This window comes from Nematostella vectensis, chromosome 2, assembly GCF_932526225.1.
Source record: "Nematostella vectensis chromosome 2, jaNemVect1.1, whole genome shotgun sequence".
Lineage (NCBI taxonomy): Eukaryota > Metazoa > Cnidaria > Anthozoa > Actiniaria > Edwardsiidae > Nematostella > Nematostella vectensis.
In genome coordinates this window covers 3,081,890-3,109,878 of record NC_064035.1, presented here as the reverse complement: position 1 = coordinate 3,109,878, position 27,989 = coordinate 3,081,890, and the positions used below count along the sequence as shown (strand labels likewise).

The following is a 27,989-nucleotide window of genomic DNA, read 5'->3' as shown; positions in this document are numbered from 1 at the left end:
TGCGCGCGGCTCAACACGTCATTCGTGGCGTCATAATTACCGCGGAGTCGCGTTTCGCTCATTTCTAATCGGAAATCGCTCCAGCCAAGATGTTGGAGTTTTTAATTGCGATTACTTGGAGTGTGTTCAGCACACTGTCTGATGGTCTGAGCAACCTTACCTTTAACTGTGTTCGCTGTGTCCTTTTGCTTGCCACAGGAGGTAAGTCTTCCATCAGGGAGAGAAAAAAGAGGACGATGAGCCTATCTTGCGGGTACTCCTCTCTCCCTTTTAAAAGTCTCTTTAGCAGTGCAACCATGGGCGGAAAGTTATCAAAGTTTCTGCCGCAGGCGACAATTTAGTATTGTTACTGTTGTTGTAGATGTTGTTGTTGTTGTTATTGTCACGGTTATCGTCAAGGCTGCTGTTGTTGTTGTTGCTTTGTTTGGTTACTTATTTGTTTGTGTTCCCTGCTAGCAGAGGCCTCTTTTCTCTGTATTTCGCTGGTCTGCTCTTCGCGAGGAAAAGAGAGTCTTAGCCCAGCGAAATATTGAGAAAAGAGGCCCCTGCTAGCAGGGAACTGTTTGTGTTGTCTTTACGCCTAAACTGTTCTTCATTGTTTCTATTGTCTAAATTAAGTGTATAAAATTAAACAATAATAGGCATTATGAGCTCCTTGCAAAATATAAAAATCAAGTTTTTTAAATGTTTAAAAACATTTACTTTGATGTTATGTTAAATACATTAATCAAAGAAATCACACGTCGATGCGAAGCACTTTCTTTAATAAACTAAACTTGTTTCATTTTTCCGTTTAGAATCCAATATTTACCAGATTGAAGACGTCGAGGAAGTACCATGCACCGCTCTGTCAGGTCTGTATTCCATTTGACTACTCCAATAGCTCGACCTTTCGAGGGTAGGGGGAATTGAATTTGGTTTGAGATAGAAGAGGTTTGAATGATCAAACAACTAAGCAAGGGAAGGGGGAGCGGGGGGGAGGGGAGGGTCAGGTTTGCAGCTGCCCCCAGAAGCCTACTGAACTTAACAACGGACATATGGAAGGAAACAGGGCGTCCCTTATTTTAGCGGGCTTCCATTTCATAGAAAATCTTTGGAGTCAACTTATTGGAACCTTGAAATTGTCCAAGACACGCACATGTCTCTATTTTTTGTCCATTATATTTGTTCTTTTCTCATTTTCGCATGGTTATTTTCTTGTGGCCTACCAAAAACTCGCTGTCCCAAATTTAATGGAGAACAAGAAGGTGTCCTTAAGGGCGGGAATTTTGGCCATTCGAGTAGCAGTTTTGGGTGTTCATTTTCTCATGTCATATTTGTTAATTTTTTGGTAAGATTTGTCCATTCTCTCTGGTAATATTTGTTCATTTTTGTGTTATAGTTGTTCACCCATCGATTTCACAACAAGCAGTGGATTATGTTGGAGATTTCTCTGAAATAACAGGTAACCTTTGCATTACGCGAAATAATAAATCTGCAATACCCATGAGAGAACATTCAAGTGCACGACATCTAACAGTGCAGATTATATTCATTCATTGCCCTCGTTATTTTTAAGGGTAGACATTCAAAGTAATTTTAAAACAAAAAAGTCGCCATCCCTTAGAGAAGATAAGGACCATGTAGTGTAGTGGACTTTCCATAGTTGGTTCAAACTCAAGGAATTTCGGAGTTGTAGAATTGTAAGGATTACATAATTAACAATATTCCATTTTGATTAAGTCTGCTCTAAGTTTGCTTTGTTTTTATCGTCTAGCCCCGTTTTCGGCCAACCTTTCTCAAAGTTTTTCGACAATTGCACAATCGGGAACATTCTTCCGCGAGACCTTCAAGAAGGTGGTGACCGTGGAGTTACTCAAACCCTCTGGTAAGCGAAGGACTTTTAGACAGGGGAAGTGGGATGGAACCAACAGGGGAATGTCGCTCATTTTTAAAGGACCTGGCACGTACAGGCACGTTTAATAGTTTGCCCTTTTTTAGAAACTGCACTTATAGTCTTCGAGAAGACAGAAGAAAGCGCGGTCGATTATGTTACACCCTTCTTCGCTGTGTGTCTGCTTCTCCTGGCAACCTGTCTTGCATACGCTTGGTAAGCAAGATTTTCAGCAGATCAAACCGCTTACGTGCAAGTAAGATTCCAGATAGAGCTATACACGCTTTCAAGCGTTCGCCAGGGGCGAAACCTGAAAGACCGTCATGATTGGTTTCAGACGGACTAATCACAGATTCGAGGGAAGAACTAATACCTTAATGATTCGAATATGGCGCTATAGAGAGAGGGCGCTTATTTCATTTCGGCACAAAAAACTAGCTTCTCAATGGATTTAGAAGAACTTTTTGCGATGAACTGAAACAAAGGTAAAAATGTTTTAGAATTAATACGGTACATTCATGGAGGGGCTTTCATTGTTTATAAATCGATGAAAATATTGTCTTCACAGTCGCTTCTTTCCGGTAACTATCTTCTCGATCGCAGGATCCTTGAGATGTACAACATTCAAGCGGTGCTTTTGTTGCTATCTTGTTTATTTGGGGGGCGCTCATCGGAGAGAGGGTGCTTATTCCAAAATTCGAGGTCAAGGGGAGCGCTTATTGGAGAGGGGGCGCTTATTCGAATCATTACGGTATGTCTTTCATCTGGAACTGGGAGATGTCGTCTGCCTGCTCAGTAGCGGATTTAGGGAGGAGGGAGGGGGGGTTATTTCAACTATCTCTTATTCCATAGACACATAAAAGTAGCGGGAAGAAAAGGTTTAGTAGCAAAAGGCCAGACCCGTCGCTGACCGCTTATCTGTTGCTCTCGTTGTGCAGGGATAAGGATGTTGCTGAAATTGAGCCAGCAATGCCGAAAGAGCAGGTCGCCATGGCAACTTGCCATCTTGAAGAAGCCGCCGAGGTGCGTATAGTACGTGATACATGCTAAAGAGCATAATGACTATATTTGAACAGGTGACTTACCCTCATGTATGTATTGCATTTTTTTATGACAGCTTGTTGTATCTATTGCTGAGGAGAAAACACGAGCTCGCAAGGTACCCAAGAACAAAAAAACTAAAGCAAAGAAAACAACGCTTCCTGTCCCGTGCCGAGGAATTACAGGTGAGTTGAGGATGAAAAGGAGGAAGTCCATTTCACAGCATGCTAGGTGCTCCAAGCTTGACGTCCCGTGCCTTGCAATAAAAGATTAGAAGAGGGGATGCTAGTTATAGTTTACTCCATGCTCTATGCCGTCGCTGTATAACATCTCTTTTCAGTTATATCAGCCTTTTAAATCCAGCCCTTTGCGCTAGTGATATGCTATAACTTATCCTAATAGTAGGTAAACCAATTAGAATGCAGCATTGACGATAGTGCACTACAGGGGTTTGACTATATATTCTGATATCACTTACCGCTCATCAGGTGAAGCAAATGACAGCCAGCCAGAGTCGACATGGACGCCTCCAAACTTTCACGAAGATAAAACGGTGAGGACACTCAAAACTGCTTATTAGTGTAAACATGCATATGCTGCCTGGAATAGGGACGGGGTTGCGTTTTTTTTCTCTTTCTCACAGGAGCAAGGGTGAGAAAGCATTTTTGTCTTTTTTGTGCACCCTGGTTAAAACGGTGAGCTTGTGATCTGTGCTTCACTTTATTCCTTTAGAATTCTTCGTTGCTCTCTGGTGTTTCTTTATCTTGTTATCATTATTGAATGTCGTAGTAAATCTGTATTGAATAAAAACAAATTTATATTCAGGTTTGAACCCCTACACCGGATGCCTAGAATCTGCAATGCTTCGAGGAGAGTAGCTTTTAAGAGAGGTCTAATCCCAGTATTTTCTAAAACCTTAGAACACAAAACATCTTAGATTACGTGCATTTCAATATAGCTTGCTTTTTTTTGTTCTGGGCATAAAAATATCATATGCACGTGCGTGACTGGACAAAGAAGAACAAAGGCTAAAGGCAGTAATGTAGACCTAGGTCGTAGTGTGCTGCATATGATGACGACATAACTACATTACTATAGCAACACACTTATTCCAAAGAGACGCAAGCGTGAAAAAGACCCCGATATATTTCAGGGTACATCTCAGCGAGCTGTGCGTGGCGTAACCTACTAAGACAGGGCTGGGATCCTGGTTATTGCCTCCCCATTAATGCGCGGTTACCTCAGGTTCCTTTGTGTTGTACAGTTCGCTAGATAGCGGTGCTGGGGCCGAAATCTCCAGCTTAGCCGTAAAGCTTTATACTGCCATACGGTGTTTCAGCAGATGTCTGAAAGTATGGTCTATATTTTCTCATTTAACTTGATCTGGAGGAGGTTCGATTCTCGGTCATGTACTCGAATAACTTTTTATACTGTTTGCTAGTTCCAATTCAATAATCTTTGCTCATCCTAGCTACCCTATGCTCGCCCCAGTTCTCAGTTTTTCGCTCAAGTACATATATCTTGCTCACCCTGGCTCCCCTTTGCTCACCCCAGTTCTCAGTTTTTCGCTCAAGTCCATATATCTTGCTCACCCTCGCTACCCTTTGCTTACCACCGTTCTCAATTTGTCTACAAATAGACATTCGACTCATTTTTTCTGACCAATTCTTTGTAGGATGGAATCGTGACAACTAAAAAGAACAAACCGAAATACAGGAAGGAAGAAAAAAGTAACATTAAAGGTGAGCAAATGTGATGTATGTCCCTCTTGAGGGGGTGATTAATGGACTGATCATAGTCGGTAATGATGGTGGTGATCAATGGACTGCTCATAGTCAGTAATGATGGTGGTGATTAATGGACTGATCATAGTCGGTAATGATGGTGGTGACCAATGGACTGATCATAGTCGGTAATGATGATGGTGATCAATGGACTGCTCATAGTCGGTAATGATGGCGGTGATTAATGGACTGATCATAGTCGGTAATGATGGTGGTGATTAATGGACTGATAATAGTAGGTAATGTTGGTGGTGATTAATGGACTGATCATAGTCAGTAATGATGGTGGTGATATGATGACGGATGAGCACGATTAGCGTGATGATGAAGACGACAACAGTGAAGACGGCGACGATGATTATGATGATTATAACTATCATGAGGACTGGCCTTATCGATAATCCATTTTAGGATTACTACAATAAGTTTTCATGAGTCATCAGAATATTGTTTGTGTGAATTGAGTTCTGAAAACTAGGTTCAGCACAACTTTACACATAGGTTTCTATGACGTGACACTATTCAAGTGCAGCCACCATCTGCAGAGACGCGTTTTGTTCTCTTAATCATAAAAATTCAAACCTTCTTATCAGGTTTCAAAACCGACACGCAAATCAGTGATCGCAAAGTAAACACGGGCGGGAGTAAGGAGCGTGTTCTTAAGGTAATGTAAATCAGTACAATCCATCTTCGCATGATAACCAGGCTTTTGTCTGGGTTCCCCGTGGTTGGCTGCTCGTATCTTCATGGCTTATTTTTTTTTATATTTGATTAGCGTTGGACACCAGACGCAAGTATTCCTGCTTCTTCGGTCATGGAGTGGAAGCAACAGCCAACAGCGGTAAGACGTCACATGAAACGGAGCATTCAAAGAATTCTTTAAACCAGTTTTAAATGTGCATATTCCTACATATTTAAAACTCAACCCACCTCGATTAGCTACGCCTTTTTCGGGTTGAGTAACCACTAATGTGAAATTGAAAAGAAAAAAAAAAACTAATTGAAAAAATTGAGAGAATTCCCAGCTAACCATGTTTTCAGCTTTCGTGTTCTTATTGGTAGAGGCACTGCAAGGGATATTGATAAATGCGTTCCCATGAGGATTGCATACAACTTTACACGCCGTCAAATTCTAACTATAAATTTTTCCCATTTTGTATATTTCTTAGAGAAAATTCAAGTGTTTTAATCCCGAAGAGATGTTTAGAATGAACATGGAGCGATTCGGGGTAAAAACATCATTTGATCCATCACTTTCACAATACACGTAAGTAGAACACCCGGCTGGCAGTACTGTACTAGACAATATATCTGGTATTAGAACACGCGGCATGCAGTACGCGCTTTACTGTACTAGACAATATATCTGGTATTAGAACACCCGGCATGCAGTACGCGCTGTACTGTACTAGACAATATATCTGGTATTAGAACACCCGGCATGCAGTACGCGCTGGACTGTACTAGACAATATATCTGGTATTAGAACACCCGGCATGCAGTACGCGCTCTACTGTACAAACAATATATCTGGTATTAGAACACCCGGCATGCAGTACGCGCTGTACTGTACTAGACAATATAACTGGTATTAGAACACCCGGCATGCAGTACGCGCTGTACTGTAAGACAATATATCTGGTATTAGAACACCCGGCATGCAGTACGCGCTCAACTGTTACTAGACAATATATCTGGTATTAGAACACCCGGTATGCAGTTCGCGCTGTACTATACTAGATATATATCTGGTATTAGAACACCCGGTATGCAGTACGCGCTCAACTGTTACTAGACAATATATCTGGTATTAGAACACCCGGCATGCAGTACGCGCCGTACTGTACTAGACAATATATCTGGTATTAGAACACCCGGCATGCAGTACGCGATGTACTGTACTAGACAATATATCTGGTATTAGAACACCCGGCATGCAGTACGCTCTGTACCGTACTAGACAATATATCTGGTATTAGAACACCCGGCATGCAGTACGCTCTGTACCGTACTAGACAATATATCTGGTATTAGAACACCAGGCATGCAGTACACGCTGTACTGTACTAGACAATATATCTGGTATTATAACACCCGGCATGCAGTACGCGCTGTACTGTACTAGACAATATATCTGGTATTATAACACCCGGCATGCAGTACGCACCGTACTGTACTAGACAATATATCTGGTATTATAACACCCGGCATGCAGTACGCTCTGTACCGTACTAGACAATATATCTGGTATGACATGCGGAACCCTAAAAATTCCAACAGTTGTGTAACCAAAGCATGGTTACATTTAATTCCTTAAAAGCAAACTATCCTCAAACCAGTGGTAACTCGAACAAGTTTTCCTTGAATTTGCTTCTTTCACTTTCTAGACTTATGTGATCTATTCCCAATAACTAAAACTTTCTGACTCAAAGTGATGTTCCCTTATCCTTTGCCTTGTTGCTAGCTCAAACTTGTTTAAAGTAGAATTTTTAAATGTCATTATCGTACTACATTGTATTGTACTTATTTTAACTTTTGGAGTATTTATAAAAAAGAGGTAGAATTCTTTGAGGTAGCACGAAGGAATAGCGAGAAAACAAGAACCACCCATCCCCGGGCTCTAGTTATCGAGATTCAGTTGCACTTGTGAACCAAATGTGTGCCAAAGAGAAAAGCATTACCAGCTTTGTGATTGACGTGTGCGACATAACGTCATTTGTATTTTGTTGCAGGACTCCTCTTCCTGGTAGATAAATCTCCTTGGCGTCGATGAGTGGTGATGTCACACCCTATGTTTATAAATTTCCCTTTTTAACCTTTCACGTGACCACTTCTATTGATGCTCTTTCACAAAGTTTCTGATGCTTTTTTGTCTTTGTTTGTGCTGTAAATCACGAGATAAGAATTTCATTTCGAACGAACACTTTAGCAGAATATACCTCAGTTTTGATTATATGGCTATCGATTTTATAAACTTTGACGTCATTCTGGCATTTCATCGATAGGTGTTGCGTAGTCATCGAGGTTCATGTTCGAAACAGAATCGACTTAAGCAGCAATGCACTTTTTTATAAGTTACCGAAATAAATAAAATTGTATATTTTATTGTATTGAATGTATAATTAAAATGAATATTGATTACTAGTGTTTGTAATTGAGGTACACAATCCATTGAAATGTAAAAACATTATTCATTATTGATTAACTTAAATTGAATTAACCTTTCAGAAGTCTAATTCAAGCCAAACGAAACGAAGACTGGTTATTCAATAACCAGTCCAACCCCTTCTCTCCCCCTCCCAAAATCATCCCCCCTCCCCCCGTCCTTCTATGGGTGTGACAAGGAGAAACAAAGAGGAAGTGAGGGTACTGCACAAAAAGCACCTTTGCTACCAAGGTCTGATTTATCTCGTGATCAAAGAGGCGAGCAAGTACCACTGGTAACAGCCGTCCCAACAAAGACATTAACTAAGAAGTACTTAACATACTAAATGCCGTTAACGTGACCCATATACAATCCCAAACAGAAATTCTTTTCGAATTTATAGAAACAAATATATCTACACATAGTAAAGTCATGCAACTCAATATACTTCAACTTTCTCTTGTGCTGCTCGTTTTTCGTTCATTTCCTGTGACCTCTTGTTACCGTGGTTACCGTTTATCGTCGGGTTAACAGGAATGTTGTCAATCAAGGCATTGTTCTCTTTCGTGCTAGAGGATTCTGAATCGCATCCTAGTGGCCAAGTCCCCAGACCGTTTGAAGTGATGTTGCTGTCGTCATCTTCAGGTCCGTGATTAAGTTCTTGCTTCTGAATGGTTTGCTTGTTGTTTATCACAAGTCCCAAATCCTCGGTGTCTCCTTTTTGTCTCGCCCCAGTCTCTTCCAGTCTTTGTCTTGCCCCAGTCCCCTCCAATTGATATTTTGCCCAGTTTTCCCTAATATCTCCTGCTTGTGTTGGTATCCCAGTATCTCCCGCTTGTGTTGGTATCCCAGTATCTCCCGCTCGTGTTGGTATCCCAGTATATCCCGCTTGTGTTGGTATCCCAGTATCTCCTGCTTGTGTTGGTATCCCAGTATCTCCTGCTTGTGTTGGTATCCCAGTATCTCCTGGTTGTGTTGGTATCCCAGTATCTCCTGGTTGTGTTGGTATCCCAGTATCTCCCGCTTGTGTTGGTATCCCAGTATCTCCTGCTTGTGTTGGTATCCCAGTATCTCCTGCTTGTGTTGGTATCCCAGTATCTCCCGCTTGTGTTGGTATCCCAGTATCTCCCGCTTGTGTTGGTATCCCAGTATCTCCCGCTTGTGTTGGTATCCCAGTATCTCCTGCTTGTGTTGGTATCCCAGTATCTCCTGCTTGTGTTGGTATCCCAGTATCTCCCGCTTGTGTTGGTATCCCAGTATCTCCCGCTTGTGTTGGTATCCCAGTATCTCCCGCTTGTGTTGGAATCCCAGTATCTCCCGCTCGTGTTGGTATCCCAGTATCTCCCGCTCGTGTTGGTATCCCAGTATCTCCCGCTTGTGTTGGTATCCGAGTACATCCAGGTTGTGTTGTTAGCCCAGTATTTCCTGGTTTGTGTTTAGACGGTTTTTGGTGACCTCCCGAAACACGTTTGCGCTTTTTGCTCGAAAGTTTATGAACCAGCTCCTGAAAATAGAACGGCAGAATAACAGAGATGATAGACTGATGATAGTCAGATGAAAATGGTGTAAAATGTACGGGTTGGTATAGGAAAGCCCAATTCAAGAGGGGAGGGGGGGGCAAAAAGAAATCTCTCCAAGGGACCCGCTCTTTCATGCCACAGGAAGCCAAAAATGAAAAAAAAAATAGAACCTTTTCCCATTAAAAGCCCCAGGACATTTGACCAGATTCGTAGAAAGAATCTGAGTTCTTAGAAAGTGAAACAATTGTTAACCATAAAAAAACATAATCTTTCGCAGAAGATTTGTCTAAGAATAAGCTACCTTATAAGGAGTTATCCACCGATAAAACTCTTACATGTCCTACTAGGATCCAGGCCCCCTGATTACCATATTTAGTCTACTGAACGTACATGTGCCGGGGAGCCGCTCGTGTCCAGTTCGCGTTGTTCGCGTCCTTGTTCTTCTCTCTCTAGTTCCCGTCGTCGTTGTTGCTGCTTCTGGTACAATAAATACAGCTCACGCTGTCGCTGCGCATGCGCGAGCTTTTGCCTCTTGGCCTCCTGCTCCGCCTCGTAATCGTCATCCTTCACCGACATGAATAAGTACTGCAGATCCAACTGCGACTAGAATAGAAGGCGACATGAATAAGTACTGCAGATCCAAGTGCGACTAGAATAGAAGGCGGCATGAATAAGTACTGCAGATCCAAGTGCGACTAGAATAGAAGGCGACATGAATAAGTACTGCAGATCCAACTGCGAGTAGAATAGAAGGCGACATGAATAAGTACTGCAGATCCAAGTGCGACTAGAATACAAGGCGACATGAATAAGTACTGCAGATCCAAGTGCGAATAGAATAGAAAACGACATGAATAAGTACTGCAGATCCAACTGCGAGTAGAATAGAAGGCGACGTGAATAAGTACTGCAGATCCAAGTGCGACTAGAATAGAAGGCGACATGAATAAGTACTGCAGATCCAACTGCGACTAGAATAAAAGGCGACATGAATAAGTACTGCAGATCCAAGTGCGACTAGAATAGAAGGCGACATAAATAATTACTTCAGATCCAAGTGCGACTAGAATAGAAGGCGACGTGATAAGTACTGCAGATCCAACTGCGAGTAGAATAGAAGGCGACATGAATAAGTACTGCAGATCCAAGTGCGACTAGAATAGAAGGCGACATGAATAAGTATTGCAGATCCAACTGCGAGTAGAATAGAAGGCGACCTGAATAAGTACTGCAGATCGAAGTGCGACTAGAATAGAAGGCGACATGAATAAGTACTGCAGATCCAACTGCGACTAGAATAGAAGGCGACATGAATAAGTACTGCAGATCCAAGTGCGACTAGAATAGAAGGCGGCATGAATAAGTACTGCAGATCCAAGTACGACTAGAATAGAAGGCGACATGAATAAGTACTGCAGATCCAACTGCGAGTAGAATAAAAGGCGACATGAATAAGTACTGCAGATCCAAGTGCGACTAGAATAGAAGGCGACATAAATAATTACTTCAGATCCAAGTGCGACTAGAATAGAAGGCGAGATGAATAAGTACTGCAGATCCAACTGCGAGTAGAATAGAAGGCGACATGAATAAGTACTGCAGATCGAAGTGCGACTAGAATAGAAGGCGACATGAATAAGTACTGCAGATCCAACTGCGACTAGAATAGAAGGCGACATGAATAAGTACTGCAGATCCAAGTGCGACTAGAATAGAAGGCGGCATGAATAAGTACTGCAGATCCAAGTGCGACTAGAATAGAAGGCGACATGAATAAGTACTGCAGATCCAACTGCGAGTAGAATAGAAGGCGACATGAATAAGTACTGCAGATCCAACTGCGACTAGAATAGAAGGCGACATGAATAAGTACTGCAGATCCAAGTGCGACTAGAATAGAAGGCGGCATGAATAAGTACTGCAGATCCAAGTGCGACTAGAATAGAAGGCGACATGAATAAGTACTGCAGATCAAACTGCGAGTAGAATAAAAGGCGACATGAATAAGTACTGCAGATCCAAGTGCGACTAGAATAGAAGGCGACATAAATAATTACTTCAGATCCAAGTGCGACTAGAATAGAAGGCGACATGAATAAGTACTGCAGATCCAACTGCGAGTAGAATAGAAGGCGACATGAATAAGTACTGCAGATCCAAGTGCGACTAGAATAGAAGGCGACATGAATAAGTATTGCAGATCCAACTGCGAGTAGAATAGAAGGCGACCTGAATAAGTACTGCAGATCGAAGTGCGACTAGAATAGAAGGCGACATGAATAAGTACTGCAGATCGAAGTGCGACTAGAATAGAAGGCGACATGAATAAGTACTGCAGATCCAACTGCGACTAGAATAGAAGGCGACATGAATAAGTACTGCAGATCCAAGTGCGACTAGAATAGAAGGCGGCATGAATAAGTACTGCAGATCCAAGTGCGACTAGAATAGAAGGCGACATGAATAAGTACTGCAGATCCAACTGCGAGTAGAATAGAAGGCGACATGAATAAGTACTGCAGATCCAAGTGCGACTAGAATACAAGGCGACATGAATAAGTACTGCAGATCCAACTGCGACTAGAATAGAAGGCGACATGAATGAAGTACTACAGATCCAAGTGCGACAAGAATAGGAGACACGAATAAGTATTGCAGATCCACGTGCGACTAGAATAGAAGGCGACATGAATAAGTACTGCAGATCCAAGTGCGACTAGAATAGAAGGAGACATGAATACGTACTGCAGATCCAAGTGCGAATAGAACTGAAGGCGATTGTAAAAGGGCAAGGCGTAAGCGCAGCGCGGTGTTGGTACAAAGGTCTCTAATATCCAGCTAATACTAGCTGAAAAGCAAAGAAACTACAACTCCGTCAAGGTCTACTGTTGTCTGGAAAAGTTCGGTCAAGTTTCTTATCGAGATGGGGTAGAGTGCTCACCTTGGAGAAAATCCCATAGATCCGCGTCAGCTCCTTCATAGTCAGATTATCATCAAGTATCTCATCTGATCGAATCAGCTCAGACTGGAAGTCGCAACAAGAATATTTAAAATCACTGCTGTCAAGAGACTATTGACGATAGAATCTCACCCTGGAATGAGCCATGCTCGAGCTCAATGCACCACACAAGCTGTACCTAGGGACCACCTGCACAGTGAGCCATGTACTAACACACTGGAACTCACAAGCTGTACCTAGGGACCACTTGCACAGTGAGCCATGTGCTAACACACTGCACCACACAAGCTGTACCTAGGGACCACCTGCACAGTGAGCCATGCACTAACACACTGCACCACACAAGCTGTACCTAGGGACCACCTGCACAGTGAGCCATGCACTAACACACTGCACCTCACAAGCTGTACCTAGGGACCACCTGCACAGTGAGCGATGTACTGACAAACTGCATCACACAAGCTGTACCCAAGGACCACCTGCACAATGAGTCATACACCAACACACTGCACCACACAAGCTGTACCTAGGGACCACCTGCACAGTGAGCCATGCACTAACACACTGCACCACACAAGCTGTACCTAGGGACCACTTGCACAGTGAGCCATGTGCTAACACACTGCACCACACAAGCTGGACCTAGGGACCACCAGTACAGTGAGCCATGCACTAATGCACTGCACCACACAAGCTGTACCTAGGGACCACCTGCACATTGAGCCATGCACTAACACACTGCAACACACAAGTTGTACCTAGGGACCACCTGCACAGTGAGCCATGTACTAACACACTTCACCACACAAGCTGTACCTAGGGACCATCTGCACAGTGAGCCATGCACTAACACACTGCACCACACAAGCTGTACCTAGGGACCACCTGCACAGTGAACCATGCACTAACACACTGCACCAAACAAGCTGTACCTAGGGACCACCAGTACAGTGAGCCATGCTAATTCCAAAACTGTACAAACTCTTTACCTTATGTGTTTGTGGGATTCCAAACTTGATGGTGAGGAATTTCTTGATGACGCTGACAGTCACAGATGAAGAACATCGTAGGTAACGAGTCGGAAAGATCTGTGAACGGAAACGACAAACACACAGTTAAGCGCCATAGTTAATATAGGAGTTCAACCAAATATCACTAACCTGTTGCTCACTGGTATTCTTTCTTCGCCTAAAAGAAAGTCATGCAAGACGTTATCATTTGTCTCGCGTGTGTCACGTAAATACCCCCCCTTGTGTCACGTGACGTGTCGTGTGTGTTACGTGATGCTGTGTGTAACATGATTGTGGGTGTGTTTTTGGCCCCTTGAATCTGCTGTGTGATGTATGTGTTACGTGACGTCTTGTGTGTTGTCTCGGATGTGAAACATGATTTGTGTGTGTATGTTACGTGACGTCACGTGTGTTACTTTGAGCAGTTTGTACAATACTAAATATGGTAGCGTCTTATCTGATGTGTCTCACTTGTAGAATTCCAGGGTCAGGCAGATGGGGTCCTCGATATCCGGTTCATCGGTTGTTTGCTCTTTCTCCTTATCAGTGTTTTTCGTATCACAAACGTCTTCCTGGGCCGGTTCTATGCAAAGCGTAACGTTAACAACAGATCACTACTTACATCTCTGTAATTTACACTTACTCTCTGGATGTCTCGATTTCTTCAACTTTTCTTCGCATTCCTTCCGTCTCTTTTTCTCCTCTATAAAATTTTAATAGAAGCTTTAATACATTCTTTACAAGTTATTGCAAGTTTGAGTGTGTGATTTAAGGAGCTGAAAATGATAACGTGTAATGCAGTGGTACGAAAATCCTGGCCAAAAGAAACCCAAGTCGGCTTCACCAGTGCGCGCTGCTCACGAACACTAGCGCGCAAGAAACAAAGGAAAAACAGATCCTCGCGCGCCAGAGTCTATCTAACCCATACTACCAAGTATTGGTTCAAATTCGACACAAATCTCAAGACAAAAGTCAACTCAAGCTGGGATTCAAAGGAAACGTAAGTTGTCACAAGTCAGCAAAACTCGTTTGGCCAGGGCTTAACGTCTGTTTTGAGATGTAACGCGTGATGTGAAATGTAACGCGTGATGTAAGATGTAACGCGTGATGTGAGATGTAGTAACCCGAGAAGTGAAAAGTAACGCGTTATGTGAGGTGTAACGCGTGATGTGAGATGTAAGCGTGATGTGAGATGTGACGCGTGTGCACGGTGTACACCGTGTGTCGAGAAGTGTGCCGTGCGAATCATGTAAGTCAGAACACTCTAGTGGCTTTTCTCACCGAAATACATTCCCGGTACAACTTTGTACACTATGTCTTGGAGCACGTTATCTGCCCTACATTGAACACAGACACAAGTTAGACCGGTAGTTTTCATAATAAGAATGCACTTTCCTATCTTACCATGCTAGAGTCTGAAAACACACCGATGACCTCACCACGAATCGCTACGAGTCTTCATACATCGAAAATCGATAGTTAATTACCCCCTTGGAAATCGTGTATCCCGATACACATGATACGACTTCGTCTATCTTATGTTACCCTCCCTGCTAGTAGACGTGATTTGAGGGAGGCTTTCTTCCAAGTTCTATCTTATCCTTCTCCTGCTAGTACCTGATGCTGAGTAAAGATCTTGTCCTATTCTACCATCCCTCCCTGCTAGTAGACTTGATTTGAAAGAAGCTTCCTTCCAAGTTCTATCGTTTCCCTCCTTTCCTAGTACCTGATGCCGAGTAAAGGTCTAGTCCCATTGTACCACCACTCCCCTGCTAGTACCTGATGTTAAGTAAAGGTCTCGTCTTGTGTATTTCTGCGTCACACACTGGACAGCGGTAACTCGTCTCCAAGTAACGAACAATGCAGCAGCGACAAACTAAACAAAACGAAAAATTAGAACTTTGTCAAATTAGAAATTATTTGTCAAAAATGACATGTTAATAAAGATACTTACATGAGTGAAGGCACTCTATTATGGTAGTCGCATCCACCAGGTACCCCCCGCAAAGCACACAGATGATGTGCGGATTGAGCTCTTTCAAGGACAATGTGCGCAGCATCGTGGAGATGTCTTCGTTACCCTGGCAACTAACAGCATAGAACTGTGGTTAGGACAAATGGGTGGAGAAAAAGGTTTTCTGCCTTTGAACACTCAAAGTCGATGGTTTCCATATGGACGAACGCGATATAGGCGATTTGGGACCCCAAGCATTACAAGAGCGTTTATTCGATACTAGCAGTTTTATTAAAATCAGGCCCAATCCTCAATAAAAATACGTCGATAGTGATTGCTTCGGTGGGTCATCCGCTTTGAAGGTTCATCAAATACTTTTTCCATATGATATCTATTTTAGAATGTTGAAAATTTCGTCTCCCTTTAGAGATCGCGAGATTCTGACATAGTCTGGTACAGATCCGGCCTTTCCACGGGAAAGGCGACCTTTGAGAATAGGAGTCTTGTTCGCCCCATGATTCACAAAGAAACAATGTCAGTGAATGATAGTAGCGTTGAAACACCTCTTTATAATACAGTCCAAAAATGGAAATAGTTTTATTACTTATTCTAGCTATGCGAAATAATAATAACGAGCGCGCACAATATTCAATCTCACGGGCCAATGACAAAAGTGAAATTCGATTCGGAAAATAATAAAGCTGTGTTGCTGTGGTATTTCTTAGCATTAACTGTTTATCAGAGGAATTTCATCAAATGGATAGTGCTGTGGTTTTTCTAGTGATTTAGCTACCGTTTCGTGGGCGCAATATTTTTCCACGATAACGCGTTGATACATGCTTCTAATGTCTTATCTTATTGTTATGCGAATATATTTTTGTCTGTGAGTAGTGACCTTTTTTTTCCTAGAACGGACGAAGTAGAGTAAGATCGCTTCTATCAAAACACCCAGAGTGCTTCTCATACAGATATAGTCACGACAGCAAAAAGAAGGGACAAGAAATACGCTAGAAAATTAAGACAAGAAAAATTCAAAATAATTTTTAGAGACACGCGGGGAATTGAATGAATCCGAGCAGCAAGTTAAAATGGTTTGTTACGCGGATTTTATTTCTTACAAAAACAGGAAATCGTTGGAGGAAAGTATTCGTATTTTTTTAGCGTTTGCTGGGCTTGTTTAAACCAGACATTGTTTTTATTAGTATAAAAGCCCGTGAGACCCGCGTGTTATATTTTGAAGAGAGGTGAATATGTTTGGCAGTACATGACCGGTGGTTTTAGTTAACGCAGAGATACCAACAAAAACGCACCTAGAAACCCTAGAAACTTACGAATAAGTCACGTATAATAATACTTACTGCATGTTTACAACTGAAATATTTACCATGGATAATAACAGTACATCCATGACACTGTACTAGTCAGATCTGCTTCGAGTATGCAAAGTTTTAATGGTCCGCTGAGTATTATTCAATTAATACTTTTGGCGTTCTACGATGACATACGGTGTATAATATCTTTTTTTTTTATTTCTTCACCTAGATGTCTACGAACTCCCATCTATATTAATTTGTTAGTTAAGATTACAAATAGTGCTATTTCTCAACAAAAACTGCAAATTAGTAGAACAGAATTATCAGACAACTATAACACAGAACGGAACTGTGTAGGGACGGTCTTAGTTGGAACTTGTAGTCTCGACACGAACTCGCAAACCAACGGCTGCCCGAGTTCACTGTAAAACGTTATAATTTTTATGCAGACAACAAATTTAGTTATCTCTTTAACGTGATGTGAGATTTGGGGGAGTAATTCGGCGTAGAAGTGTTGGTTTTACCTGTTTTCTGGGTTGATGTGGTGAATGTCAGTCTCTTGCGAGATTCAAGCCATTATTCACTGTTATCGATTAACCACATGAACCACGTGACTACTCGACCCAGACTCTCCCAGCATTTGCGTAGTCTTTTATTGCGATATAAGGCAAACATCGTCACTTCTGTATTAATCCTGGTCAAGAGAATATCAAACTTTCTTGTTCTGGTGCATTATTGGATATTCTTATATAACGTGACCACTCGACCAAGACCTTCGTTTCATTTGCATAGTGTGAAAACACACAAAGATACCACTCAAAAAGCCTGCCTTTCTGTTCGTGTCGTCTGTTTTTGCTGAAAAAGGCCCATTTTTTTGTATTTTTGACGAGAGCTTTATTTTTCTAGCAAAAAGTTGGCTCAATTAGCTTTTGTCTAAATTATTGAAAATTTTGTTTCACGGCAGCAGATTTTTTTCTAAAAAAGAAGCTTACATAGTGGTTACATAGCACCGAGAACACAAGTCCGGCTAGAAAACGGTTTGTGATCGGAAAGTGTGATCTAAAACTCCGAAACAAGTATCTAATTTTCAGCCTTTTATAATCTTTCTTTGCCTTTGTTTTATTTTCCATATGCTTCTTGATGTGAAAACCAGAGACCAGCATTGCGTGCCAGCCCCCCTCCCCCCCCCCCCCCCCACCACCACCACCAAATACTCATATGTCTTATTGTCGAATTAGTTAAGCGCGGCTACCCGCGGGCTACCCTCAACCATGGGCGGAAAGTAGCACAAAGTTATCAAAGCTTAGTACTGTTACTGTTGTTGTTGTTGTTATTGTCACGGTTATCGTCGAGACTGCTGTTGTTGTTGTTGCTTTGTCCTGTTACTTGTTTGTGTTGTCTTTACGCCTAAACTGTTCGTCAATGTTTCTATTCTCTAAATTGAGTGTATAAAATTAAACATAATGATAAGCGTTATGAGCTTCTTGCGAAAACATAAAAATCAAGTTTTAAACATTAATTTTAATGTTATTCAAATACGTTCATCAAAGAAATCACAGATCGATGCGAAGCACTTTCTTTAATAAACCAATCTTTACCAGATTGAAAACATCGAGGAAGAACCATGCACCTCTGTCAGGTTTGTATTCCATTTGACTTCTCCCAATAGCTCTCCTTTCGAGAAAAATCAACATTAGTTTGAGTTATAGAAGGGTCGTGTTATCGGGGTATTACATGCATGAAGTAAATATAAGGGAAATTCAATTTGGTTTGAAATAGCAGAGTGTTGAATGATCGAGGGTTCGTCAGCTATACGGAATGTAGCATGCAAACAACTAAGCAAAGGAAGGGGGAGCGTGTGGGGGGGGGGGAGGGGAGGGTCAGGTTTACAGCTGCCACCAGAAGCTTACTTAGCTTAACAACGGACATATGAAAGAAAACGGGGCGTCCTTTATTTTAGCGGGCTTCCATTTCATAGAAAATCTTTGCAGTCAACTAATTGGAACCTTGTATTGTCCAAGAGACGCCATGTATTTCTTGTCCATTATACTTGTTCTTTTCTCATTTTCGCATGGTCATTTTCTCGTGGTCTACCCAGAACTTGTACTCGACTGTGCCAAATTTGATGATCTGAAGAAGTCTTTAAGGGACGGAAATTTTGACCATTCGAGTAGCAGTTTTTGGTGTTCATTCTCTCATTGTCATATTTGTTAATTTTTTGGTAAGATTTGTTCATTCTCTCTGGTTATATTTGTACATTTTTGTGTTATAGTTGTTCACCCATCGATATCACAACAAGCAGGGGATTATATTGGAGATTTCTCTGAAATAACAGGTAACCTTTGCATTACGCGAAATAATAAATCTGCAATACCCATAAAAGAACATTCAAGTGCACGAAATCTAACAGTGCAGATTATATTCATTCATTGCCCTTCTCGTTATTTTTACATTGAGATGATAAGGACCATGTAATGTAGTCGACTTCCATAGTTGGTTCAAATTCAAGGAAATTCAGAGTTGTAGAATTGTAAGGATTACATAATCAACAATATTCCATTTTGATTAAGTCTGCTCTAAGTTTGCTTTGTTTTTATCGTCTAGCCTCGTTTTCGGCCAACCTTTCTCAAGGTTTTTCGACAATTGCACAATCGGAAACATTCTTCCGCGAGACCTTCAAGAAGGTGGTGACCGTGGAGTTACTCAAACCCTCCGGTAAGCGAAGGACTTTTAGACAGGGGAAGTGGGATGGAACCAGCAGGGTAATGTCGCTCATTTTTAAAGGACCTGGCACGTACATACTTTAATAGTTTGCCCTTTTTTTAGAAACTGCACTTATAGTCTTTGAGAAGACAGAAGAAAGCGCGGTCGATTATGTTACACCCTTCTTCGCTGTGTGTCTGCTTCTCCTGGCAACCTGTCTTGCATACGCTTGGTAAGCAAGATTTTACAGCAGATCAAACCGCCCACGTGCAAGTGCCATATACGCATGATTTTAATAACACGTTGACAGCGTTTGACACAGTTGATCACGAAATTCTTCTTGGAAGGCTCTCCTCTAGGTTTGGTGTCAAAGGAAAGGCCCTTGACTGGTTACGATCATTCCTCACAAACCGTACTCAGCTTGTAAAAGTAGGCAACGCTATATCAACAGTTCATCCCCTTCACTGGGGTGTGCCCCAGGGCTCGGTCCTGGGCCCCATGCTTTATTTATTGTATACATCTCCTCTCGGGGATATTGTTCGTGAACATGGCCTGTCGTTCCACTTTTATGCTGATGATTCGCAGGTCTATACATCCTTCGCCTGCAATGACACTTTTTGACTTAGGGGTTGCAAAGCAACGTCTTGAAAGTTGTGTTGCTGACATCAATCTGTGGATGACTTCAAACAAGTTAAAACTTAACAATGACTAATCAGAATTGTTATTTCTACATTCTCGATTTCGTCAGTCGTTACCTCCCCCGATGCTTTCTGTTGGCACTGAAAACATTACACCTTCTCATCAGGCCCGCAATCTCGGTGTAATTTTTGACGACACGATGTCGTTTTCCCCACATGTTAGTAATATTGTTAAAGGTGCCTTCTAACACATACGAAACATTGCTAAAATAAGAAAATACATAAGTAAGAGCACCACAGAAATTTTAGTACACAGTTTCGTTAGCTCCAAGTTAGACTTTTGTAATTCTCTTCTTTTTGGTACACAAAAGCGGGACATAGATAAGCTGCAGTCAGTTCAAAATGCTGCAGCTCGAATTATAGCGTGCCTAAAGAAACACGACCATGTCACCGAAACACTTAAAGATCTACATTGGCTCCCCGTTGAAGAGAGAAAAATTTTTAAAATTAACCTTATAACTTACAAAACATTAAATGGTTCTGGTCCTTTTTATCTCAAAGACATGCTAAAATACTATTGTCCAGCAAGAACACTACGATCATCTAAGGATTGTTTACGGCTTGTAGAGCCCTCCTTTCTCCAAAAAAACTATGGCCAACGTGCTTTCTCTGTGGCCGCCCCCCGACTGTGGAACAAGCTGCCCTTTGTAATTCGTTCTTCTTCAAATGTCAATTGTTTTAAAACTCAGCTAAAAACACATCTTTTTAAAATGGCTTATGATATCTAATAAATACGATACGCCAGTAGATTCAGATTTAGATTAGATTTAGACTTTTAGACTTTTTAAAAAATATTATTTTGAATTGTGAAGCGCTTAGAACAGCGATGTATAAGCGCTATATAAATGTTATTTATTATTATGTTATAAGCAAGCCAGAGTCGACATGGACGCCTCCAAACTTTCGCGAAGATAAAACGGTGAGGACACTCAAAACTGCTTATTAGTGTAAACATGCATATGCTGCCTGGAATAGGGACGGTGTTGCGTTTTTTTTTCTCTTTCTCACAGGAGCAAGGGTGAGAAAGCATTTTTGTCTTTTTTGTGTGTACCCGGGTTAAAACGGTGAGCTTGTGATCGGTACTTCACTTTATTCCTTTAGAATTCTTCGTTGCTCTCGGGAGTTTCTTTATCTTGTTATCATTATTGAATGTCGCAGTAAATCTGTATTGAATAAAAACAAATTTATATTCAGGTTTGAACCCCTACACCGGATGCCTAGAATCTGCAATGCTTCAAGGAGAGTAGATTTTAAGAGAGGTCTAATCCCAGTATTTTCTAAAACCTTAGAACACAAAACATCTTAGATTACGTGCATTTCAATGTAGCATGCTTTTGTTGTTCTGGGCATAAAAATATCATATGCACGTGCGTGACTGGACAAAGAAGAACAAAGGCTAAAGGCAGTAATGTAGACCTAGGTCGTAGTGTGCTGCACATGATGACGACATAACTACATTACTATAGAAACATACCTATTCCCAATAGACGCAAGCGTGAAAAAGACCCCGATATATTTCAGTGTACATCTCAGCGAGCTGTGCGTGGCGTAACCGACTAAGACAGGGCTGGGATCCTGGTTATTGCCTCCCCATTAATGCGCGGGTACCTCAGGTTTCTTTGTGTTGTACAGTTCGCTAGATAGCGGTGCTGGGGCCGAAATCTCCAGCTTAGCCGTAAAGCTTTATGCTGCCATACGGTGTTTCAGCAGATGTCTGGAAGTATGGTCTATTTTTTCTCATTTAACTTGATCTGGAGGAGGTTCGATTCTCGGTCATGTACTCGAATAATTTTTTTTCACTGTTTGCTAGTTCCAATTCCATAATCTTTGCTCATACTAGCTCCCCTATGCTCACCCCAGTTCTCAGTTTTTCGGTCAAGTCCATATATCTTGATCACCCTCGCTCTCCTTTGCTCACCCCAGTTCTCAGTTTTTCGGCCAAGTCCATATATCTTGCTCACTCTCGCTCCCCTTTGCTCACCCCAGTTCTCAGTATTTCGCTCAAGTCCATATATCTTGCTCACCCTGGCTTCCCTTTGCTCACCCCAGTTCTCAGTTTTTCGCTCAAGTCCATACATCTTGCTCACCCTGGCTCCCCTATGCTCACCCCAGTTCTCAGTATTTCGCTCAAGTCCATATATCTTGATCACCCTAGCTCCCCTTTGCTCACCCCAGTTCTCAGTTTTTCGCTCAAGTCCATATATCTTGCTCACTCTCGCTCCCCTTTGCTCACCCCAGTTCTCAGTTTTTCGCTCAAGTCCATATATCTTGCTCACCCTGGCTCCCCTTTGCTCACCCCAGTTCTCAGTTTTTCGCTCAAGTCCATATATCTTTCTCACCCTGGCTCCCCTTTGCTCACCCCAGTTCTCAGTATTTCGCTCAAGTCCATATATCTTGATCACCCTGGCTACCCTTTGCTCACCCCAGTTCTCAGTATTTCGCTCAAGTCCATATATCTTGCTCACCCTGGCTCCCCTATGCTCACCCCAGTTCTCAGTTTTTCGCTCAAGTCCATATATCTTTCTCACCCTCGCTCCCCTATGCTCACCCCAGTTCTCAGTTTTTCGCTCAAGTCCATATATCTTGCTCACCCTGGCTCCCCTTTGCTCACCCCAATTCTCAGTTTTACGCTCAAGTCCATATATCTTGCTCACCCTGGCTCCCCTTTGCTCACGCCAGTTCTCAGTTTTTCGCTCAAGTACAGTGCTGAGTCTAGTTCCAGTACCTCGCGGTTAAACCAGCCTTTTTGTTTTGAAATGGCGGCGTTTTACCGGCGAACTGTCACATTTTGGCGAATGCTAAGAAAACTAGATCAAATCTAAGGCTAAATTATCATTATCAAACAAATCTGTCATCTTTTGTACAGTATGGTTTTAATGCTGTACAGTAAGTCAAAACAGCAACCGAAGTCAGCCTTTCGTACCTTTACTCGAACGATTCAACACTGAGATTTTGTTTGTTTTCGCCAGAACACGCGCATACGTTATTCAGCACTGTCTCGCTCAAGTCCGTATATCTTGCTCACTCTCGCTCCCTTTAGTTGGACTGATCATAGTCGGTAATGATGGTGGCGATTAATGGACTGATCATAGTCGGTAATGATGGTGGTGATTAATGGACTGATCATAGTCGGTAATGATGGTGGTGATATGATAAAGGATGATCTCGATTATGATGACGACAAAGCGCTGATGATCAAGACGACAACAGTGAAGAAGACGACGATGATTATAATGATTATAACTATCATGAGGACTGGCCTTATCGAAAATCTATCATAGGAGTACTACAAAAAAGTGGATTTTCATGAGTCATCAGAATAGGTTTCTATGACGTGACACTATTCAAGTGCAGCCATCATCTGCCGACGCGTTTTGTTCTCTTAATCAAAAAAACTCAAATCCTCTAATCAGGTTTCAAAACCGACACGCAAATCAGTGATCGCAAAGTAAACACGGGCGGGAGCAAGGAGCGTGTTCTTCAGGTAATGTAAATCATTACAATCCATCTTCGCATGATAACCAGGCTTTTGTCTGGGTTCCCCGTGGTTGGCTGCTCGTATCTTCATGGCTTATTTTTTTTTTATATTTGATTAGCGTTGGACACCAGACGCAAGTATTCATGCTTCTTCGCTCATGGAGTGAAAGCCACAGCCAACAGCGGTAAGACGTCACATGAAATAGCATTCAAAGAATTCTTTAAACCAGTTTTAAATGTGCATGTTCCTATATATTTAAAACTCAACCCACCTCGATTAGCTACGCCTTTTTCGGGTTGAGTAACCACTAATGTGAAATTGAAAAGAAATAAAAAATTGAATTGAAAAAATTGAGAGAATTCACAGCTAATCATCATGTTTTCAGCTTTCGTGTTTTTTTAATTGGTAGAGGCAATGCAAGGGGTATTGATAAATGCATTCCCATGAGGATTACATACAACATCACACGCCGTCAAATTCTAACTATATATTTTTCACATTTTGTATATTTCTTAGAGAAAATTCAAGTGTTTTGATCCCGAAGAGATGTTTAGAATGAACAAGGAGCGATTCGGCGTAAAAACATCATTTGATCCATCACTTTCACAATACACGTAAGTAGAACACCCGGCTGGCAGTACTGTACTAGACAATATATCTGGTATTAGAACACCCGGCATGCAGTACACACTGTATTGTACTAGACAATATATCTGGTATTAGAACACCCGGCATGCAGTACGCGCTGTACTGTACTAGACAATATATCTGGTATTAGAACACCCGGCATGCAGTACGCGCTCTACTGTACTAGACAATATATCTGGTATTAGAACACCCGGCATGCAGTACGCGCTATACTGTACTAGACAATATATCTGGTATTAGAACACCCGGCATGCAGTTCGCGCTGTACTGTACTAGACAATATATCTGGTATTAGAACACCCGGCATGCAGTTCGCGCTATACTGTACTAGACAATATATCTGGTATTAGAACACCCGGCATGCAGTTCGCGCTATACTGTACTAGACAATATATCTGGTATTAGAACACCCGGCATGCAGTACGCGCTGTACTGTACTAGACAATATATCTGGTATTAGAACACCCGGCATGCAGTACGCGCTATACTGTACTAGACAATATATCTGGTATCAGAACACCCGGCATGCAGTACGCGCTGGACTGTACTAGACAATATATCTGGTATTAGAACACCCGGCATGCAGTACGCGCTGTATTGTACTAGACAATATATCTGGTATTAGAACACCCGGCATGCAGTTCGCGCTGTACTGTACTAGACAATATATCTGGTATTAGAACACCCGGCATGCAGTACGCGCTATACTGTACTAGACAATATATCTGGTATTAGAACACCCGGCATGCAGTTCGCGCTGTATTGTACTAGACAATATATATGGTATTAGAACACCCGGCATGCAGTTCGCGCTGTACTGTACTAGACAATATATCTGGTATTAGAACACCCGGCATGCAGTTCGCGCTGTACTGTACTAGACAATATATCTGGTATTAGAACACCCGGCATGCAGTACGCGCTATACTGTACTAGACAATATATCTGGTATTAGAACACCCGGCATGCAGTTCGCGCTGTACTGTACTAGACAATATATCTGGTATTAGAACACCCGGCATGCAGTTCGCGCTGTATTGTACTAGACAATATATATGGTATTAGAACACCCGGCATGCAGTTCGCGCTGTACTGTACTAGACAATATATCTGGTATTAGAACACCCGGCATGCAGTTCGCGCTATACTGTACTAGACAATATATCTGGTATTAGAACACCCGGCATGCAGTACGCGCTGTACTGTACTAGACAATATATCTGGTATTAGAACACCCGGCATGCAGTACGCGCTATACTGTACTAGACAATATATCTGGTATCAGAACACCCGGCATGCAGTACGCGCTGGACTGTACTAGACAATATATCTGGTATTAGAACACCCGGCATGCAGTACGCGCTGTATTGTACTAGACAATATATCTGGTATTAGAACACCCGGCATGCAGTTCGCGCTGTACTGTACTAGACAATATATCTGGTATTAGAACACCCGGCATGCAGTACGCGCTATACTGTACTAGACAATATATCTGGTATTAGAACACCCGGCATGCAGTTCGCGCTGTATTGTACTAGACAATATATATGGTATTAGAACACCCGGCATGCAGTTCGCGCTGTACTGTACTAGACAATATATCTGGTATTAGAACACCCGGCATGCAGTTCGCGCTGTACTGTACTAGACAATATATCTGGTATTAGAACACCCGGCATGCAGTACGCGCTATACTGTACTAGACAATATATCTGGTATTAGAACACCCGGCATGCAGTTCGCGCTGTACTGTACTAGACAATATATCTGGTATTAGAACACCCGGCATGCAGTTCGCGCTGTATTGTACTAGACAATATATATGGTATTAGAACACCCGGCATGCAGTTCGCGCTGTACTGTACTAGACAATATATCTGGTATTAGAACACCCGGCATGCAGTACGCGCTGTACTGTACTAGACAATATATCTGGTATTAGAACACCCGGCATGCAGTTCGCGCTGTACTGTACTAGACAATATATCTGGTATTAGAACACCCGGCATGCAGTACGCGCTGTATTGTACTAGACAATATATCTGGTATTAGAACACCCGGCATGCAGTACGCGCTGTACAGTACTAGACAATATATCTTGTATTAGAACACCCGGCATGCAGTACGCGCTGTACTGTACTAGACAATATATCTGGTATTATAACACCCGGCATGCAGTACGCGCTGGACTGTACTAGACAATGTATCTGGTATTATAACACCCGGCATGCAGTACGCGCTGTATTGTACTAGACAATATATCTGGTATTAGAACACCCGGCATGCAGTACACGCTGTATTGTACTAGACAATATATTTGGTATTAGAACACCCGGCATGCAGTACGCGCCGTACTGTACTAGACAATATATCTTGTATTAGAACACCCGGCATGCAGTTCGCGCTGTACAGTACTAGACAATATATTTGGTATTAGAACACCCGGCATGCAGTACGCGCTCTACTGTACTAGACAATATATCTGGTATTAGAACACCCGGCATGCAGTACGCGCTCTACTGTACTAGACAATATATCTGGTATTAGAACACCCGGCATGCAGTACGCACCGTACTGTACTAGACAATATATCTGGTATTAGAACACCCGGCATGCAGTACGCGCTGTACCGTACTAGACAATATATCTGGTATTAGAACACCCGGCATGCAGTACACGCTGTATTGTACTAGACAATATATCTGGTATTAGAACACCCGGCATGCAGTACGCGCTGTACCGTACTAGACAATATATCTGGTATTAGAACACCCGGCATGCAGTACACGCTGTATTGTACTAGACAATATATCTGGTATGACATGCGGAACCCTGAAAATTCCAACAGTTGTGTAACCAAAACATTGTTACATTTAATTCCTTAAAAGCAAAATATCATCAAACCAGTTGTAACTCGAACAAGTTTTCTTTGAATTTGCTTCTTTCACTTACTAGACTTATGTGTTCTGTTCCCAATAACTAAAACTTTCTGACTCAAAGATATGTTCCCTTTAAAGTAAAAGTTTAAAGTAGAATTTTTAAATGACATTATCGTACTACACTGTATTATACTTATTTTGACTTTGGGAGTATTTATAAAAAAAGAGGTAGAATTCTTTGAGGTAGCACGAAGGAAGGGCGGAAAAACAAGAACCACCCATCCCCGGGCTGTAGTTATCGAAATTCAGTTGCACTTGTGAACCAAATGGGCGCCAAAGAGAAAAGCATTACCAGCTTTGTGATTGACGTGTGCGACATAACGTCATTTGTATTTTGTTGCAGGACTCCTCTTCCTGGTAGATAAACCTCCTTGGCGTCGATGAGAATTTCATTTCGAACACTTAAGCAGAATATACCTTAGCTTTGATTATATGGCTATCGATTTTATAAACTTTAACGTCTCAAAATCTAATCATATCAGAGCTCTATGGTATGAAGAAAGGTTCAAGACTACTAGTCGTTTTTACAAAAAATCTGGCATTTCATCAATAGGTGTTGCGTAGTCATCGAGGTTCATGTTCGAAACAGAATCGACTTAAGCAGCAATGCACTTTTTGTATAGGTTACCGAGATAAATAAAATTGTATATTTTATTGTATTGAATGTATAATTAAAATGAATATTGATTAATAGTGTTTGTAATTGAGGTACACAATCCATTGAAATGTAAAGACATTATTCATTATTGATTAACTCAAATTGAATTAACCTTTCGGAAGTCTAATTCAAGCCAAACGAAACGAAGACTGGTTATTCAATAACCAGTCCAACCCCTTCTCTCCCCCTCCCAAAATCATCCCCCCTCCCCCCGTCCTTCTATGGGTGTGACAAGGAGAAACAAAGAGGAAGTGAGGGTACTG

At 41.9% G+C, this 27,989-nt stretch overlaps 2 protein-coding genes across 3 annotated transcripts; one reads left to right on the top strand and one right to left on the bottom strand.

Moving 5' to 3' along the window:
- The first annotated feature begins 38 nt into the window (after nt 1-38).
- LOC5515551 lies at nt 39-27,756 on the top strand. 2 transcript variants are annotated; one of them, XM_048723630.1, is made up of 13 exons: nt 39-201; nt 798-854; nt 1,382-1,444; nt 1,757-1,867; nt 1,981-2,089; nt 2,812-2,896; nt 2,991-3,099; nt 3,403-3,467; nt 4,590-4,656; nt 5,292-5,362; nt 5,474-5,539; nt 23,995-24,092; nt 27,412-27,756. In XM_048723630.1, exons 1-13 carry the CDS (start codon nt 90-92, stop codon nt 27,431-27,433), a joined length of 1,035 nt encoding a protein of 344 aa, XP_048579587.1. In that variant the 5' UTR covers nt 39-89; the 3' UTR covers nt 27,434-27,756. The 2 variants fall into 2 exon arrangements, with proteins under 2 accessions (XP_048579587.1, XP_001635725.2); XM_001635675.3 differs by lacking the exons at nt 23,995-24,092; nt 27,412-27,756 and adding exons at nt 5,868-5,965; nt 7,431-7,842 and having other exon boundaries at nt 45-201.
- LOC5515550 (collagen alpha-1(XXIV) chain) lies at nt 8,229-17,219 on the bottom strand. The gene is made up of 11 exons (XM_048723624.1): nt 17,124-17,219; nt 15,287-15,420; nt 15,112-15,208; nt 14,614-14,669; nt 13,976-14,035; nt 13,804-13,915; nt 13,483-13,510; nt 13,312-13,410; nt 12,305-12,388; nt 9,754-9,966; nt 8,229-9,347 (listed from the first exon to the last, which is right to left on the bottom strand). The coding sequence occupies exons 2-11, from the start codon at nt 15,390-15,392 to the stop codon at nt 8,283-8,285; spliced, it is 1,920 nt and encodes a 639-aa protein (XP_048579581.1). The 5' UTR covers nt 15,393-15,420; nt 17,124-17,219; the 3' UTR covers nt 8,229-8,282.
- Nucleotides 27,757-27,989: the final 233 nt, after the last annotated feature.

What these genes read in the sequence shown, in the direction of transcription:
- LOC5515551 (XM_048723630.1), top strand. Translation starts at nt 90, where the DNA reads ATGTTGGAGTTTTTAATTGCGATTACTTGGAGTGTGTTCAGCACACTG. An exon ending in ATCTTGAAGAAGCCGCCGAG is followed by an intron (nt 2,897 to 2,990) that starts GTGCGTATAGTA and finishes TTTTTATGACAG; the next exon opens with CTTGTTGTATCTATTGCTGA. An exon ending in CCATCACTTTCACAATACAC is followed by an intron (nt 24,093 to 27,411) that starts GTAAGTAGAACA and finishes ATTTTGTTGCAG; the next exon opens with GACTCCTCTTCCTGGTAGAT.
- LOC5515550 (XM_048723624.1), bottom strand. Translation starts at nt 15,392, where the DNA reads ATGCTGCGCACATTGTCCTTGAAAGAGCTCAATCCGCACATCATCTGT. An exon ending in AGACCTTTACTTAACATCAG is followed by an intron (nt 14,670 to 15,111) that starts GTACTAGCAGGG and finishes TGTTCAATGTAG; the next exon opens with GGCAGATAACGTGCTCCAAG. An exon ending in AGAATACCAGTGAGCAACAG is followed by an intron (nt 13,411 to 13,482) that starts GTTAGTGATATT and finishes TTCCGTTCACAG; the next exon opens with ATCTTTCCGACTCGTTACCT.